We start from the raw sequence: 15,688 nt of genomic DNA, 5'->3' as shown, positions 1-15,688 counted from the left end.
GGGAGTAGAAGACATACGTCCACACAAACTTGTCTGTGAATGTTCACCGAAACATTATTCAAAATAGCCAAAATAATGAAAACGAATTAAATGTCCACCAATTGATAATGTTTAAACAAACTGTCTATACAATAATATAGTATTTGGCAATAAAAAGGAAGGAAAGATTGATGCCATGAATGAAAGTTGAAAACATTTTGCTAAATGAAAGAAGCTGGTCACAAAAGACCACACAATCACTTGCACGACATGTCCAATACAGACAAATCTATACAGACAGAAAGCACAGCAGTGGTTGCCAGGGACTAAGGCAGCGAAAACGTTCTAAAATTGGATTGTGACATCGGGGTGATGGTTGCACAATTCCGTGAGGAATTGGGGGGCACTTTAAGTGGCTGAATTTTGTGGGATGTGAATTATATCTTAATATGAGCTACTAAATATAAACAAAAAGGGAAAAAAGAAACAAAGAAAAGTTTCACACCAGCTAGAGCAGAAACACAAACCAAGAAAGGCCACTGCTGTGCTGGGCCGCAGGGCAGGGAGCAACAGCCACTGCTCCTGATCGTGAGGTGCGGAACCTGCAGCGCCTTCCTGGGCCCCTCTGAGAGCAGGCTCAGGCTGGGCCGGGGACAGGCAGAAAGCCAAGTCAGGGGGCCCCGTCTTCATGGGGCTTCAATTCCACAGAGGGAAGGAGGGACTGGGTATGGAATCATCTCATGGGATATGAGTCCTAACGGGAAAGAACACAGCTGTCCTGGAGTCTGACCAAGGTCCAAACAGAATGGGAGGCAGCAAGGTCCCTGGAGCGTTCAGGTAAGAAAGGAGGGGGCACGCCGGGGAGGGATGTCTAGGCACGCGGCAGGACCAGCGGCGGGAGAGGCCGTGAGAGCAGAGGCGGGGGGAGGCCCACGCGGGCGGGGAGGACAGCACCAGGCTTCCCAGACACAGCCCCTGCCGCTCGGGAAGGGGACTGGAAAGGCCCAAGCAGGCACTGGGGACCAGGGAAGGGGCGGCTGTGATGCCCAGATGAGGAAGGCCCGGATGTGGGGAAGGGCAGAGGGCGTCAAAGCAAGGACGGGCTCTGCCAGGCACAGCGGATGACAGGCAAGCTCTCACTGAACCAAGGCCTCTCTCCGAGGTCCCTAATACCATGTATCCTTAAATCAACTCCATTAACTGAGGAAATCTGAACACCCGCCTTGCTTTTAATGCTTTTATCAGCACTAGCACGGCACCAGGCATTCAGAGCTCTCACTCGCAGTCAGCAGAGAAACCTGGCCCGTCTCAGCTCCCCCGTCTCCCGCCACCAAAGGACGGCCCCAAGATGAGGCCGAAAGTGCTCACAGGAAAAGCCCTCGCTGTCAGCACATGCAAACTGAACTTTCTCTAGGCCTCCCAAGCCCTTAACAGAACGCAGGTCAGATCAGCGCAGTTTCTGGCCTAAAACTTTTCAGTACAGTCCACTGGTTTGGGGACTTCCAGCAAATCCAAATTTGCAAATTAAATCTTCCTTACAGTTCTGAGGAAGGGCTATTTCATTTTCTAAAAAATGAAAATAGTAGTAATATTTTAAATCCCTAAGAATAACATATTTGGTGGCAAACTGCCCAGACATTACAAGTAAATTTTTTTTGTTTTTTTGTCTCCCCACTGGAACGAGAACTCCATTGAGACAGAAGTGCCAGACCATTACCTGGCCGAGAGCAGAGGCTCGGTGAGGCAGATGGTGAAGGAAAGCCTGGATACAGAGACCTACACAAGTGCAGGCAGTGGGCTGTATTTACTCACCAGAAGAGAGGGCAGTGTAGTAGCAAGCAGTAGTAGCAGTAAGAGAGTAGTAGTAAGTAGTATATAAGGAGTAACTTATATTCATAATATGTTGAGTCAAGAGCTTTTGGAATGTCAACAGTTGTCCACACAAAGAAATATAAATAATCAAAGGGAAAAATGGACAACCCTATAAGCTATTCATGAAATGTACATTAAAAGAATTTTAAGGTACCATTACATATACCTACTAAGACATGGGAAACCTTTCTTTCTGGTGAGCTACACCCAGGCAGGACTGGAGGCAGGTGGGGAGGGAAGATATCTGCAGGAATGTCATTAGTGGGGACCAGGGAGGGTCTGGTTTCCTGAAGAGCACTCTGGCAAGATTAACAAGCTGTAGAGAACAGTGCATGGTCTTTTAACTACAGAATCCTTTTTACAAAATACACCCCAACAAAACAGGTAGGCCAAAAGAAAAACAAAGAAAGCTGTAAAATATGTACATCTGCTAATGACCATAATGAAAACCGGGACCCACTGCAGATGACCAACAGGACTGAGTAAACTATGAAACATCAGCACCATGAACTACACAGCCATTACAAAGGAGTACACGGACTCCTCTGACACTTTACACACGTATGTTATTTCCCTCTGTACCAGGATTTTTCCCAAAAGCAAAACACGTTAAAAATCCCAATTCTGACTATGTAAAAAGGGCTGTTTGTCCTCTTCATCAGACACCAAAATGTAGAGGCTACAAAGTTGGGTGTTTACCAGCATTCAAAATAAAGGTACTATGAAAATCACCTGTGTTTGAGAAAGCTGAACAGTCTGGACCTGTGGAAGCAGAAAGTAAGCATTCGGAAGCTGCTCTGCAGACCCTTTTGCAGAAATTATGCGAGTACCAAATCCAGATACCTGCAGAAAAAGAAAAAAAAAAAAAAAAAATACTGAGTTTCAAAACACATTTGACACAACACTGAAATACTTTTCCAAAGGAAATTTGTGTTCCTCAACTTGGCCTTCAAGACTATTTATCCAATTATTACACTTATCTTTGTCTACTTAAAAAATTGCAACAAAAGTTGCTGTATTTAAGCTGAGTCTTTCTCACTGTAGCAAATCTTTACAGAAATAGACAGCTTTTCTGATATGGGACAAAAGTTTAATGGAATTTAGTTAGACTTAGCCACAAAAATGCTAGATCTTGGCACTTAAATGAAAGATGTCACAGATACCACTTAAGATAAAGATTTCTGACTGTTATACTGAACAAAAAGGCTCCTGTCCCTCGCCCCGCGCCCCCGCCACCTCCCCTACCCGGGCTTTGCTAGAACAGGGAGCCCCTGAGGACCGGCCTCCAAGCCCACAACCCTTGCCCAACAAGCAGAAACAATCCTGAGCCCAGCAGAGGAGGGGGCAAAATTTCCAGAAGCACTCACAGCCCCCAGCCCTGGACTGCTTGAGGTGGAGGGCGTGAGCTTTGAAACCCCACTATATTTCACACTAGAAAACTGTGCAGCGCATTTCTCTGTTTTGTTCCATCACCTCTCAAGATCCAAGGTGCGTTCCAGCCCTGCACTCTGCAGGATGGACGGCGGCCCGTGCCAGTGGAAGGAGGCAGGCTGCTGAGCTGAACACCAACTAAGCAGCCTTACATTCGAATGACACAAACCAGGGGGCAACATTTCCAAAAGGCTTTTTTTCCTTTAATATCCAAACACCCTCATTAAATCAGCAGCCAAATTATGTGACCAAAAGAAAAAGCTACTTACATGATAAGAGAGGACTCCGTGTGAGGAGGTATTAATAAATAAAGAACTTTCAATGCTTCCTTCTTCAGTGGGTAAGAAAATAATTCTGAAGGAAGTTTTCCCCATTGCTGGAATTACCTGAAAGAAAGGCACTTCATTAGCCACTTGGAATGGCCCTTCTTTGACAAATTATCTTTCACAGATTTTTTTTTTTTTTTTACAATTCCAGATATTGGCATATTCTTGCACCCTTGATTTATACATATCATGGATCCTTGAGAACATCCAAACAGATCAACAAAAATCTAACAGAAAATATCAGAAACACCCTGAACTTAGGGCAAGACCACTCTCAACCAGCTGGAGTCACGTGTCCCACATCTTTCCTCTTCCCTCCTCTTCCTCATCCTCATGTTCAAGGGCCAGTATCTACACGGTTCTTTTTCTACTTAAGTAAACAGGACCACCAGTGTACAAACACGCTGCTGCTTAATAAAAGCCAGGGACGGCACTCATCTGGACAGAGTGCGATGAACAAGATACCAGGCTCCCCCTTACACCACTTCCTGAGTCCCAGTATTGTTTTTAAGAAGCGGGTATCACATAGACATAGTAAGGAAAATAAACTCTACTAGTAACCTGGATTTTCATTAAAAATTAAAGGTAAATTGAATTACTAAAATTAAAACTACTGGAAGACTAGGGTTTGGAGCTCTGTGTTGATGCAAATGGGCTTCACAAGGAACCACACACCCTCTCTTAGTCCTGTACTAAGAAAACAGTCTAGTAGGCTGGCCGGGTAAAAAGATCACCACTATACACTTGATAGTTACTACATGCTTCAGCATGTGTAGCCATCATGAGACAAGCAATATTAAGTTTCTTTAACTACGCAAAAGTCATACTGAATATACATGCTTTTCCTTCCACATGAGTATCAACAGCCACAAAATTATGAAGTCTGAACAACTGAAAAAATAAATGCTAAAGCAAACACACAGAAGGAAAGAGCTTGGGTAGCAGAAAACGGAGAGACAGGCAGCAGAAAGTAAAAAAAACTGCAGGCCAAAGAAAGCAAGAAAAGCTGGCAGCCTGCCACAGCGCAGCTTCCAGGAGCTGGTCCACACTCACCCTGCAGTGAACAGGGGGCACATGGAAGTGTCTCGCGGCCGTGAACACGGAATTCACTACAACCTCACTCTCCCTGCTTGGGTTATAAGCATAGAGAATCTTTGCTGCAGGCTGTCCCAGGAACCTAGGAGGGGGGGGAGAAGAAAATGCAAGGGATTGTATGGTTATACACAAAATATCTATCCATTCACCCACCCATCAATACACATATACATACATATACACACTCTAACACAGAAAGCTGTTGATCTTCATTACAAAGTTAAAAACAATCCTATTGCTAATAGAATAATCCTATTGCTAATTCTATCCACAAAGAGCCCAAAAAACTTTTTAAATTCTTTCTTTTGTAAGAGCTTTATATGCCAACCCACAGCAGCACCCCACTGATTTTTGTTTTGGAAGAATTCAACCCTCTAGGCCATTAAACAGCCTTCCCAGGTGGCGCTAGTGGTAAAAAACCTGCCTTCCAATGCAGGAGACTTAAGAGACTGGGGTTCGATCCCTGGGTCAGGAAGTTCCCCTGGAGGCGAGCAGAGCAACCCACTCCAGTATGCTTGCTTGGAAAATCCCACAGAGAAGCCTGGCCGGCTACAGTCCAAAGTCGCAGAGAGTCAGACACAACTGAAGCGACTTAGCACGCACAGGCTGTTAAATGCTTGCAAAAACCACCTAGAGGGATCTAGGTACCTGTCTGACATGGGTCTCTAATTTGAATGAAAATGCATTTAGAAAAGAAACTGTACTCATAGAAAAATCCAATCTTCTTAGGGTTCATTTACTGAGTAATAAATTTAAATAGACTTTTGCAGGGAATGGATTTTAACTAGCAAAGAGACTTTATTAAGTCTTATAAAAGGAAACTTAATCATTAAACACCATTCTTCTGAGAAAAATGAAAACTCTGCAGCACTTTCTAGCTTTGGCTCTTATCCATTTAAATCATGAGTCTTTCAAAAAACTCTAATGAAAGCTTTGGCTCCTCCATCCAAAATATGCACACAAAAGTTTTATATATACTTTCAAAACTTTCCATTACCCTCACAGTAAGAGTTTCTGTTCTTCAGCAAATACCCTAATCAGGAGACCCTGATGCCAAATCTTTTCAGCAAGGATCTCTGTCTACAAGGCGGGCTCTCACAAAGAACTGCAAGAGGAAAGGGACTGGTTTCTGGCCCACCTACCTGGAGCTACCTCCAACGTTTCCTGGAATAATTTACTCTGATCCCTACCACCCAATACCAAATTCACTCTAGTTAAGTGTTGTGATAAACAGATAGCCAGAAAAAACTTCACTGAAGTCATCTCTCTAGTTTTAACACCCTCAGTGGCAGAGACCCAAATAGACAGTTCTCATCAGTATGGCCCAGAAATAAAACTATATTTCTAAATTCAGCAAAAAATCATCTCCACTATATTTGTGTTTCTCTGATTTCGTTCCAATTTCTCTGACATTAAAAATGTATGCTTTAGGAAAAATTAAATGCATACTCTTTCTCTTACAAACAATGGGGTTTTCAAAATACTGTATTTGCCATCAATTCCTTGAAGTTTTTCTTTCAACTTTTCCTCCTACTTTTCATCACAAGTCTTAACAGAAGGCTTAATATGTCCAATATGTATTTTAAAAGTCCTTAACAACCAGTAACAAATAAAATACATATCAGTGTGATTAAAACTTTGATTTTTTTAGAGTGTTCTTAAATAATACAACTAAAAATTTTCTATACTATCATATATAGCAGGTCACCTCAGAAAGCCCTAGCTCAGGAGTACTGGGCTCATAGCTGCCTTTTTTTCCTCAAATAAATTAAGTAAAAACTTCCATGATTTTAGGTTTTTCAGTCAATAATATGAATCAATCAGCAAAGTTACTAATACTTATCTCATTCACATTGTTGCAATACAAGATTTTTAGTTTCAAAAGACACAAATGTCTCCCAGAGCAACACAAAACTGCCACGTTGCAGAGTCCAGTAGCTATGTCCCCCAGAAGCCTCACCAGACCTAAAAGAAAATGCTGGCCAAATCCTAGTTACCACTGTGCTATTTTTATCCTATTTTTTTTTAAACTCTATTTTTAAAAGTGTCATGAGGATAAGAATTTCCTTCACAAGTGACAACTGGAAGATACTCTATTAATTTAATACTACAAAAGAATGATTAAAATTTCTTATGAATGATTAGCACTTTTAATTTCAGGACCAGAAGAATATTAACCCTTAAAATAAACCCTAAGAAGCAGGCAGAGGGTAACAGAATAACATGATCCTGATTCTGTATCCTAGAGAGAAGAGAAACTAGAGCTGTGAGAAGGGATGAGGTTTGCTCAAGGTCAATGTCAAAATAAACAATAGCAAAACTTGACCTAGGGCAGAGAAGAAATGAGGAGAACGTGCTGGTTAAAGTGTGTCTAATGCCTATAATTGGAGAAGGCAATGGCACCCCACTCCAGTACTCTTGCCCGGAAAATCCCATGGACGGAGGAGCCCGGTAGGCTGCGGTCCATGGGGTCGCTAAGAGTCAGACCCGACTGAGCGACTTCACTTTCACTTTTCACTTTCATGCATTGGAGGAGGAAATGGCAACCCACTCCAGTGTTCTTGCCTGGACAGTCCCATGGACAGAGGAGCCTGGTGGGCTGCCGTCTATGGGGTTGCACAGAGTCAGACACGACTGAAGCAACTTAGCAGCAGCAGCAGCAATGCCTATAAACTGGGCCATTTATTAGAAGTAAGATAAAACCTGACTAATTTTGGGGGCTGTATTTTGTTATCACTGAATGACTGTTTTAAACTTTAGCAAAAAATAATGTTCCCATAACCATATCCTAGATCTCAGTTATGAGAAAAATAGCAGAGAGCATACTGGCTTAGAAATCAAGGTTTACTGCCACTTCTAGGGAAATAACCAACAACCTTGGGGAAAAATGCATTATTTCTCAGCCCAAATATATGAGCATCTATAGTACATGCTCAAATATAGAGATATTTGGAAATAATTCTCTCTCTTTCAGATAACACCTATCTCCACTATCCTCAGTTCAGTTCAGTTCAGTTCAGTCGTTCAGTCGTGTCCGACTCTTTGCGACCCCATGAATCGCAGCACGCCAGGCCTCCCTGTCCATCACCAACTCCTGGAGTTCACTCAGACTCACGTCCATCAAGTCAGTGATGCCATCCAGCCATCTCATCCTCTGTCGTCCCCTTCTCCTCCTGCCCCCAATCCCTCCCAGCATCAGAGTCTTTTCCAATGAGTCAACTCTTCGCATGAGGTGGCCAAAGTACTGGAGTTTCAGCTTCAGCATCATTCCCTCCAAAGAAATCCCAGGGCTGATCTCCTTCAGAATGGACTGGTTGGATCTCCTTGCAGTCCAAGGGACTCTCAAGAGTCTTCTCCAACACCACAGTTCAAAAGCATCAATTCTTCTCCACTACCTACCAGGATTGACATAAGACCCAACTCACAAGAGATAAGATTGCCTTTTAGAACTGTAAACTACTACATAAACAAAACTGAATCATCCAAAGGTGATTCAAGTCTAAAACTTATTAACCTTTTCACACCAAAAACTTTAAACATTTCTTTTCAACATGACTTACAGCTATCAGAACCAGAAACTGATGTGCAGCGCTAAGTAACACATGCAGACAATGCATACACCCATCCATGGGCACCGACTGCAGGATTTTTATATTGACAGAGTAAATATACTACAGACAGCCAGTGTCCCATGAACTGGAATTGCTATCACAGTCTAACTGTATTTACTGCTATCCCTCTTATGATATCTACCAATGTATAATACGCAAGTAGGTCCTGCATTAAGCGTTCTCTTAACCTTACTTTTGACAGAAGTACAATAATCTCTTGGAAATTGAAACTGATGAGGTTTTATTATAAAAACCTCATTCTTTACTTAAGAGTAAAAATATAAAAATTCAAAAACAAAAAAGCAGATGCCTAGAATCTTGTAAATACAGCAAGTTCCCTTTGCACTTTTATCGTGTCTTCCTTTTATACACTCTCCTTAAAAAGTTCAACAATGTACTTCTAAATTTAAAATTCAGTAATCTTCACTGCAGCTTTGATCTTCTGACGATCAGAAGGAAACCGGACGAAAGAAGGAGGACAGGCCAGGTGAGCGCCACTAACTCACCCCAGATGCTCTCCAGCACCACGGTTATTTCATTCACATAACTTTTTTTGCAACTCAAAAAAGTTCTTCATAAAACTGATGTTGCAGGATGCTAAAACAAGCAGAGTTTTTAATCCTGAAACACTCTTTTACTTCCACCTTGAAACTCTATTAACATGAAACTGAATCTATTCAGTACAGCAAAATTCTACATCCAGTGAGTCGAACACTTCACATCTTAAACTTCACTACAACCAGCACGAGTCCTGAAGTTCCCTCCTGAGAACAACTTCATCCTCCTCTTCCTTAATTTCTGAGTTTCCAAATCAGTCCCTCACCTGACACTCAGATCACCCCCTTCATCTCATGGCTCTCAACAAGAGGTACTGTAAGGAATTACAGCTTCCACTCTGCTTTCCCCACCTGTTCCCAAAACCCCAATCACAATAACTAACGCATGTAGTTTTGAATCCCAAAGCACAAGGAGTAGTAAAAACAAGTGAATAAGTGAACCTAATTTTAAAAATTCAGAAACCATTGATATGTAGAGTTTTTTATTAAAAAACAGCCTGCTTTGTTTCAGAAAAACAAAGATATAATACCACAGACTTAAATTATAACACATATTTATTAAAAACTAAAGAAAGGACTAAAACAACGCTCATACTCTCCTTTTCACAGAAAAGTTCCTTTCAACAAGTTCTAGGAACGGTATCTCTTGATATTATCTATTTAAAATATATTTAGTATCATACATATATAAAAAATATCCTAAGCAAACAGTGTAAGTAATAAATTGCTAAAAATTATAAGGAGAAAATACTTACTGAACCCCAAAATCTAGAACTGATGGCTGAAAATGTAGGCCTTTTCCACTAAATAGCTTGTCTGAGAAGCTAAAAAGAAAAGAAAACACAGATTAACTTTGGTTTGTTGTATGCTTTTGTTGAATGCCAAGTTAAGAGGCTATATACTTAGGCTGATAGCTCTCATGAGATATAATTTTACTCCCTAAAACATGAGTTTGAGCTAGATCTTAAATGGTAAAATGTTAATAGTTAAATTATTTGAAGTCTAATATAATTCTACAGCTGGAAAAATTTAAGTCGCCAACGTGTGTCTGACTCTCTTGCTACTCCATAGACTATAGCCCACCAGGCTCCTCTGTCCATGGAATTTTCCAGCAAGAATACTGAAGTGGGTTGCCATTTCCTTCTCCAGGGGATCTTCCCAATCAACCAGTCTCCTGCTGCATTGGCAGGCGGATGCTACTGATACTACTGAGCCACCAGGGAAGCCCAAGATACTCTTAGATTATGGTTAATACACAGCTTTTATAAGCATTCAGATAAAAAATGGAGATAGATTTAATTCTGAATGGGCTTCATGTCTGGATGAACTCAAGACACATATCTATTTTCACAAGCCCCAAATCAACAAAAAAACACAGGGATGGGAGTTGAGGGTAGGGGGCTGGAGAGGGAAGGAGCTCTGCCCTCTACTTTCATTATACAAGTTATAACAGGAAAAGGACTGGGAGAAAGGGTTGCCCCTTCAGACTGAAACCATCACCAAGTCTGTATCTTTAAGATTAACAAATCAAATAAAATATCACACAACATGTCATATTTTCAGGAGTTGTCAATCATTATTATGATTTCATTTTCCTTCAGAATCAAAAACCAGAAATTAATATACCCCAAAAGACACACTAAAAATAAGCCATAACGATATATATGAATAAATACATAAAATATAAAAACTACATATGAATATATAGCATATATAATATAAAATATATGTGTATCAAGAAACTATTAACTGTCATGTAACTTTTTAAGTAATTTTTTAATCCATTTTAAATCTAGCAGTGTGTACATGTTAATCCCAAACTCCCAATCTATCCCTGCCCACAACCTTCCCCTCTGGTATCCATAACTGTGCTCTGTGAGTCTGCTTCTGTTTCATAAATATTATAAGTCCGTTTGTATCATTTTTTTAAGATACCCCATATATCATATATTTGTGTTTCTCTAACTTACTTCAGAGTCATACAAGATCTTAAAATCCATGTATTCCAAAAATACTCAGAGAAGCTCCTAAATGTAGCATACATAGCTGTTTTCAAAGAGACAAGTTTTCCCAAATAACAATCTTTCCATTTTCTCCTCCCACAAGTAGCCCTGCACCGAGCACGATCCAGAGGCTGGAGGAGTGGACATTTGAGCTCCACACCTGCCGGCCCACGGAACTGCCGTGACCCGCAGCAGCCCGGCTCCCGACTGTCCCGAAGGCGCAACAGCGCAGAGCCCGGAGACCCCGTCCAAACCCTCACCTCACATGAAGAATCCCGACTGCAGCCTCTCCTCCCTCCGCTTTTCTGACTGCAAGTAAGCTTCCCTTCCTCCATCCTCTCTCCTTAGAATCCCATCTCTGTTCTCTTATGTGTATCTCCTTTATTCTACATCCAGCATCATCTTTATTAATAATAAAGATGACACTTCAGTCTCCCATCTGCCAACTTCTTTCCTTGTGTCCATGTCGGGCAGGTAAGAGGTATGCTATTTACTGGGCGTTCTCAAACCCTAAAAGGCCAGGACTAACTCCACGATGTGCTTGCAAAAACAGGCCACAAACACACCCAGCTGCCTCCAGAAATGTTTTGAAAAGCCACAGGAGGCCAATGGCCACAAAGAGCTGCCAACGTCAGAGGCACCAGTCACCCCTACAGACCGAGCGGCCAGGGCTCAGCGTTCCAGAAAGAAAGGAGAACAGGCCACTTCACACGCCAAAAATTACCTTAGAAAAGTCAGGCTAATGTATTAGTAAAAAGTAAAAGAGTCAATGACAGTCTACATCATGCCTTGTACACTGAAGGCGAATTTATCGTCAAGATTTCACACACAACTTCTGAATGAAGACGAGCTTTGGAGGATTTAAGTAATTCACCCAAGATCACATAGCTACTAAGAGGAAGAGCCAAAACTCCAATGCAGATCTGTCTGGGTCAGAAACATGAACCCTGTACAGAGTTCAAGTCTATCCAAGTTCTTGTGACCTACCCAAGGAGCCACGGTAGTCTCGCCTGCCAGGAGAGGCAGAGGCTCTGGAGCCGTCACTGTTTAGTACTGAACGAACTGGTCACTTAGTACCTGCAATACGCAAACGACGACAGGATCTGCTTACAGCTTTCAGGAGGTTAAAATGAAAGGATGATGTCTTTGCGTCATGCCTGGCACAGAACGCAATACCTATGAGATCGTGTTACCAAGAGGATGACTCTCGTCTAACAGAAAAAGCAATGGCGACAGATGCAGAGGCCAGCTGAGCTTGGGGCAGAGCTGACCCTGGGATTTAGAAGTCCCAAATGGAGCAGCAGTGATTACCTGTGAATAGAACAAGCGAAACAGAAACCTGGGCTGTCTTACATCACAACAGAGTTCACTAAAGCGCACAATCAGGAAGTTCTTCATACCCAGTGAAAGTAAGACATTTAAGGGCCAACCTAAAGCAAAAGGGTGGAAATAGCCATACTTTCTCTAGCTTCAAAGAAGTAAGAGATCTTAGAATGGAGAAATAAAACCATGTCAGTATTTCTTCTAAAAGTCACAGAACAGATACATCTTTCTCCTTTGGTCAGTTTTAGCTCAACTGACTTTTACAATCTGGAAACTGGATTAAGTTACACAAGCCGAGTGTGTAGCAGGAGAGCCAACTTTGCACCTACAGCAGGGACAGGCATGGGGCCAAAACAGGACAGTGACAGCAACCCGAGGCAAGGCTTGGGGTGTAGGGACCCCTTTGTCCACCCCCACTTTTTCTGCAGATGTCCACCTGCAAACAGCCATGCCTTCCTCAGCTGCAGGACATGTGGACAACGAATTCCACACATGCTTTTTTGAAAGAGTATCTTTGCCTAAGAGTATCTGACTTTATCATCTCTTTTTTTTTTTTTTTTAAACTTTGGCCATCATTTATCTCTGTATATAAAATAAACACAGTTCCAAAAAGTGGCTATGAGAAGAAAAAATTTCCCTGGAAATGAGAAGTGAAATAAGAAGGTCCCAGCCAAGAACTCCTATGTGAAACAAGCCTTGGTCTCCTCTTCAAGGGGGGATGGGATGGATGTGCCAAGATCCTTAGAAAAGGGCTCAGATGTAAATTACATCGAGGAAAATTATATCCATCTGCCAATATCAGGCACACCCTTTAAAAAATTCAGCCCAGTAACAGGTATAAAAATGAATTAACTCTAAGCAACTGTTCTGGCCATTCACAGGTGTTATCTAACCAAGGCGCCCATCTTGGGAATAAGCGTCAGGGCTCAGGGGCTGGTTCCAGTCTAGCAGACCCCTGAGTTCAGAGCACAGGGCTGCAAGGGGTGGGGGGCGCAGCCAGCTCAGGGAAGCTTCCCCTCCAGATCATGATGCAGAAGGCCAGGCTCACTTGACAACAGGCAAAACTCACAGATCAAGCAGTGCAAAGAGAGGGAAGGAGAAACTTCCTGCAAGAGTCACAAAGAGCTTCCGGGCTGGGGCTCCACAGACAGCTACCCTGGTGGTGCCCCCAGCCAGGCCAACAACTTGAAGAAGCACAGATCACTCTGAAGAACGCCATCTGAGCATCTAGTGGCGCCAAGCAAGCGGCAGAGTGCAGAGACAGGAGGGTGTGTGAGCAGGGAGGAAGGGGCGGGCGGATGGGGGCAGCCCTGAGACAGCTCCTGGACCCCGAGCGTGGGCGCAGCACGTGAGGTCTGCAGGGCCTGCGCCGGACCTTCTCCTCCAGGTCTCACTGGTCTCTGGGAAAATTGCAGCAGTCCACAAGCCTGTGGGGGCTGCCATCCTCCCCAACCAGGGAGGAAGGAACCTCACGTTCCAGCAGGGATCTTAGAAACAGCAGTGACTACCGAAGGGAGGGTGGGACTGCCTGGTGGTCCACATTCCTAAATGGACCGGTTTTCATCTGCCTCTCGAAGTCCCGCCTACAGCCAGCTGCCTTCTATAGCCAAACTGTTTCAATGGAGGGGCGGAGAGAAAGAGCACATTTTTTTTCAAGGTCAACCACGACAATGGCTTTGGTGTGCTGCGATTCATGGGGTCGCAAAGAGTCGGACACGACCGAGCGACTGAACTGAACTGAACTGACAACAACGGCTTTAGGCACTGGAGAAGGATGAAAAGGTTGCAGCGGTCCAGATGCTGAGGTGTTGAGGAAAAACAGGTTATGCTAATGAGCTCCTTAATGAGCCACTTACTGGGCTGTTTTCTTCTTAAGAAGCTGAGCACCTATTCAGATCCCAGAGCTGGGAAACCTCTCGGAAGGTAGGGATTCCTGCACTATTAATCCCCCTGGGCCCTGAGCAGGAAATAGGGATTTCTGAGAGTCAGCTGCCATTCCCAGGGGTCCTAGAGGAATTCAGTTCTGGCCTTCTATGCAGCGGCCTGGCACCCACCCTGTAGGGATATAGGAAGCCCCAGCCTTCTGCAGCCCCCAGTCAGATGGGCAGCCTCAGGGCAAGACCTGCAGCCCCCACCAGCAGCAATGCCCGCCGTGAGGACTCCTGGGACCCACCCGTACCTGTCTGAGGGCCTTCCGTGGAAACACAAATGCCCAGGCAGCATGACTGATGAAATGAGTTCTGTAACTACATGAGTTATACCATTATAATCATGGTGCTACCAGTTGCTTTCTGCTTTAAATTAAAAAAATACTTCTCCCCAGAAGTTTACTGAAAGGAAAAAATATGAAATACACAGGCATGTCTACTTAAGTTAGAAATGTCATTCTTCCTGGTAAATTAACTTGCAAGCAACCACTTAAAAATAGAGGCAGAAATCCACATTCTTCCCCATTAAGTTCCCACGGAGAAAAAGTCATTTGGTAGGACACAATTTTCCTAGCTTCTTCTTTTTTAAAATATTATTTATTTGGCCACGCCAGGTCTGAGTTGCGGTATGTGGGATCTAGTTCCCTGACCAGGGATCGAACCGGGCCCCTGCAGCGGGAGCACAAAGTCTTAGCCATTGCACCACCAAGGAAGTCCCCTAGTTTCTTCCACTAAAAGAAGGCCTGGGCTTCAAGGTCAAAGCCAAGGGAAGTTCTTGGAGCAGCACCAATAGTGGTGTATGGGAGGCGCCCTCAGTGACAAGGCTTCCCTGGTGGCTCAGACAGTTAAGAATCTGCCTGCCATGAGGGGGACCTAGATTCAATCCCCAGGTCAGGAAGATCCCCTGGAGAAAGGAATGGCAACCCACTCAAGGATTCTCGTCTGGAGAATTCCAAGGACAGAGCAGACTGGTGGGCTACATACAGTCCACGGGGTTGCAAAGAGTCGAACATGACTGGGCAACTAACACTTTCCCTGACAAGAGATCTGGGGTTTTAAGCCACCTGGCTGGTTGGTGGTCAAGCCCTCCAAGGCCAGGACCAAAGTCCTCCACGTCATTCTGTACCGTGAGTTGCTGATGACCTTTTCCAGCCACAGAGGAGGTGCTCCTCTCTCAAGGACGACCCCCCACCTCCCAGCCCCATCCTGCCCTGCCCGCCCCAGGGCTTTCACCATCTCCTTACCCGCACCTCCTCCTCCACTTACACATGAAACTCATGCCCCCTCACCTGAGCAGACACCCTGATGCTGTACACCTGCTCCAATCCCTCTTCTGCCCTTTGCAGTCAAACTGCCAGTGAACGTACCACTGGCAGCACGCACATTTATTGAACACTTAGAGCATACAGGATGCTGTGCCAAGCACCTGATTATCCCATGGATACTGGAGCACCGGTGGACATTTTCATGCATACGGACACAGATGTGCTGAGTGTTTAAACAACCTGCCAAGGCCCACTCGGTGGCTGAAGGGGCCTGTGAGCATGTGCCCAGAGCCCGCCC

The 15,688-nt window shown here is 43.8% G+C and overlaps 1 protein-coding gene across 12 annotated transcripts in view; it reads right to left on the bottom strand.

Moving 5' to 3' along the window:
- TMEM131L (transmembrane 131 like) overlaps positions 1 to 15,688 on the bottom strand; it is a 173,869-nt gene that overhangs the window by 75,219 nt on the left and 82,962 nt on the right. For 10 of the 12 annotated variants that reach the window (XM_044930564.1, XM_044930569.1, XM_044930570.1 and 7 more), the window contains exons 4-7: positions 9,627 to 9,695; positions 4,662 to 4,785; positions 3,552 to 3,668; positions 2,584 to 2,694 (exon numbers count right to left, since the gene is read on the bottom strand). In XM_044930564.1, coding sequence (XP_044786499.1) covers positions 2,584 to 2,694; positions 3,552 to 3,668; positions 4,662 to 4,785; positions 9,627 to 9,695 — 421 coding nt within the window. Of the gene's footprint in view, positions 1 to 2,583; positions 2,695 to 3,551; positions 3,669 to 4,661; positions 4,786 to 9,626; positions 9,696 to 11,134; positions 11,482 to 15,688 lie in introns of those variants that run through there. The other 2 variants (XM_044930567.1, XM_025268213.2) reach the window with 2 other exon arrangements.

The sequence above is a fragment of the Bubalus bubalis genome, chromosome 17 (assembly GCF_019923935.1).
Source record: "Bubalus bubalis isolate 160015118507 breed Murrah chromosome 17, NDDB_SH_1, whole genome shotgun sequence".
NCBI classification, from domain to species: Eukaryota; Metazoa; Chordata; class Mammalia; order Artiodactyla; family Bovidae; genus Bubalus; species Bubalus bubalis.
The sequence above is the reverse complement of the archived record's forward strand: the minus strand, read 5'-3'. Positions and strand labels throughout refer to the sequence as shown.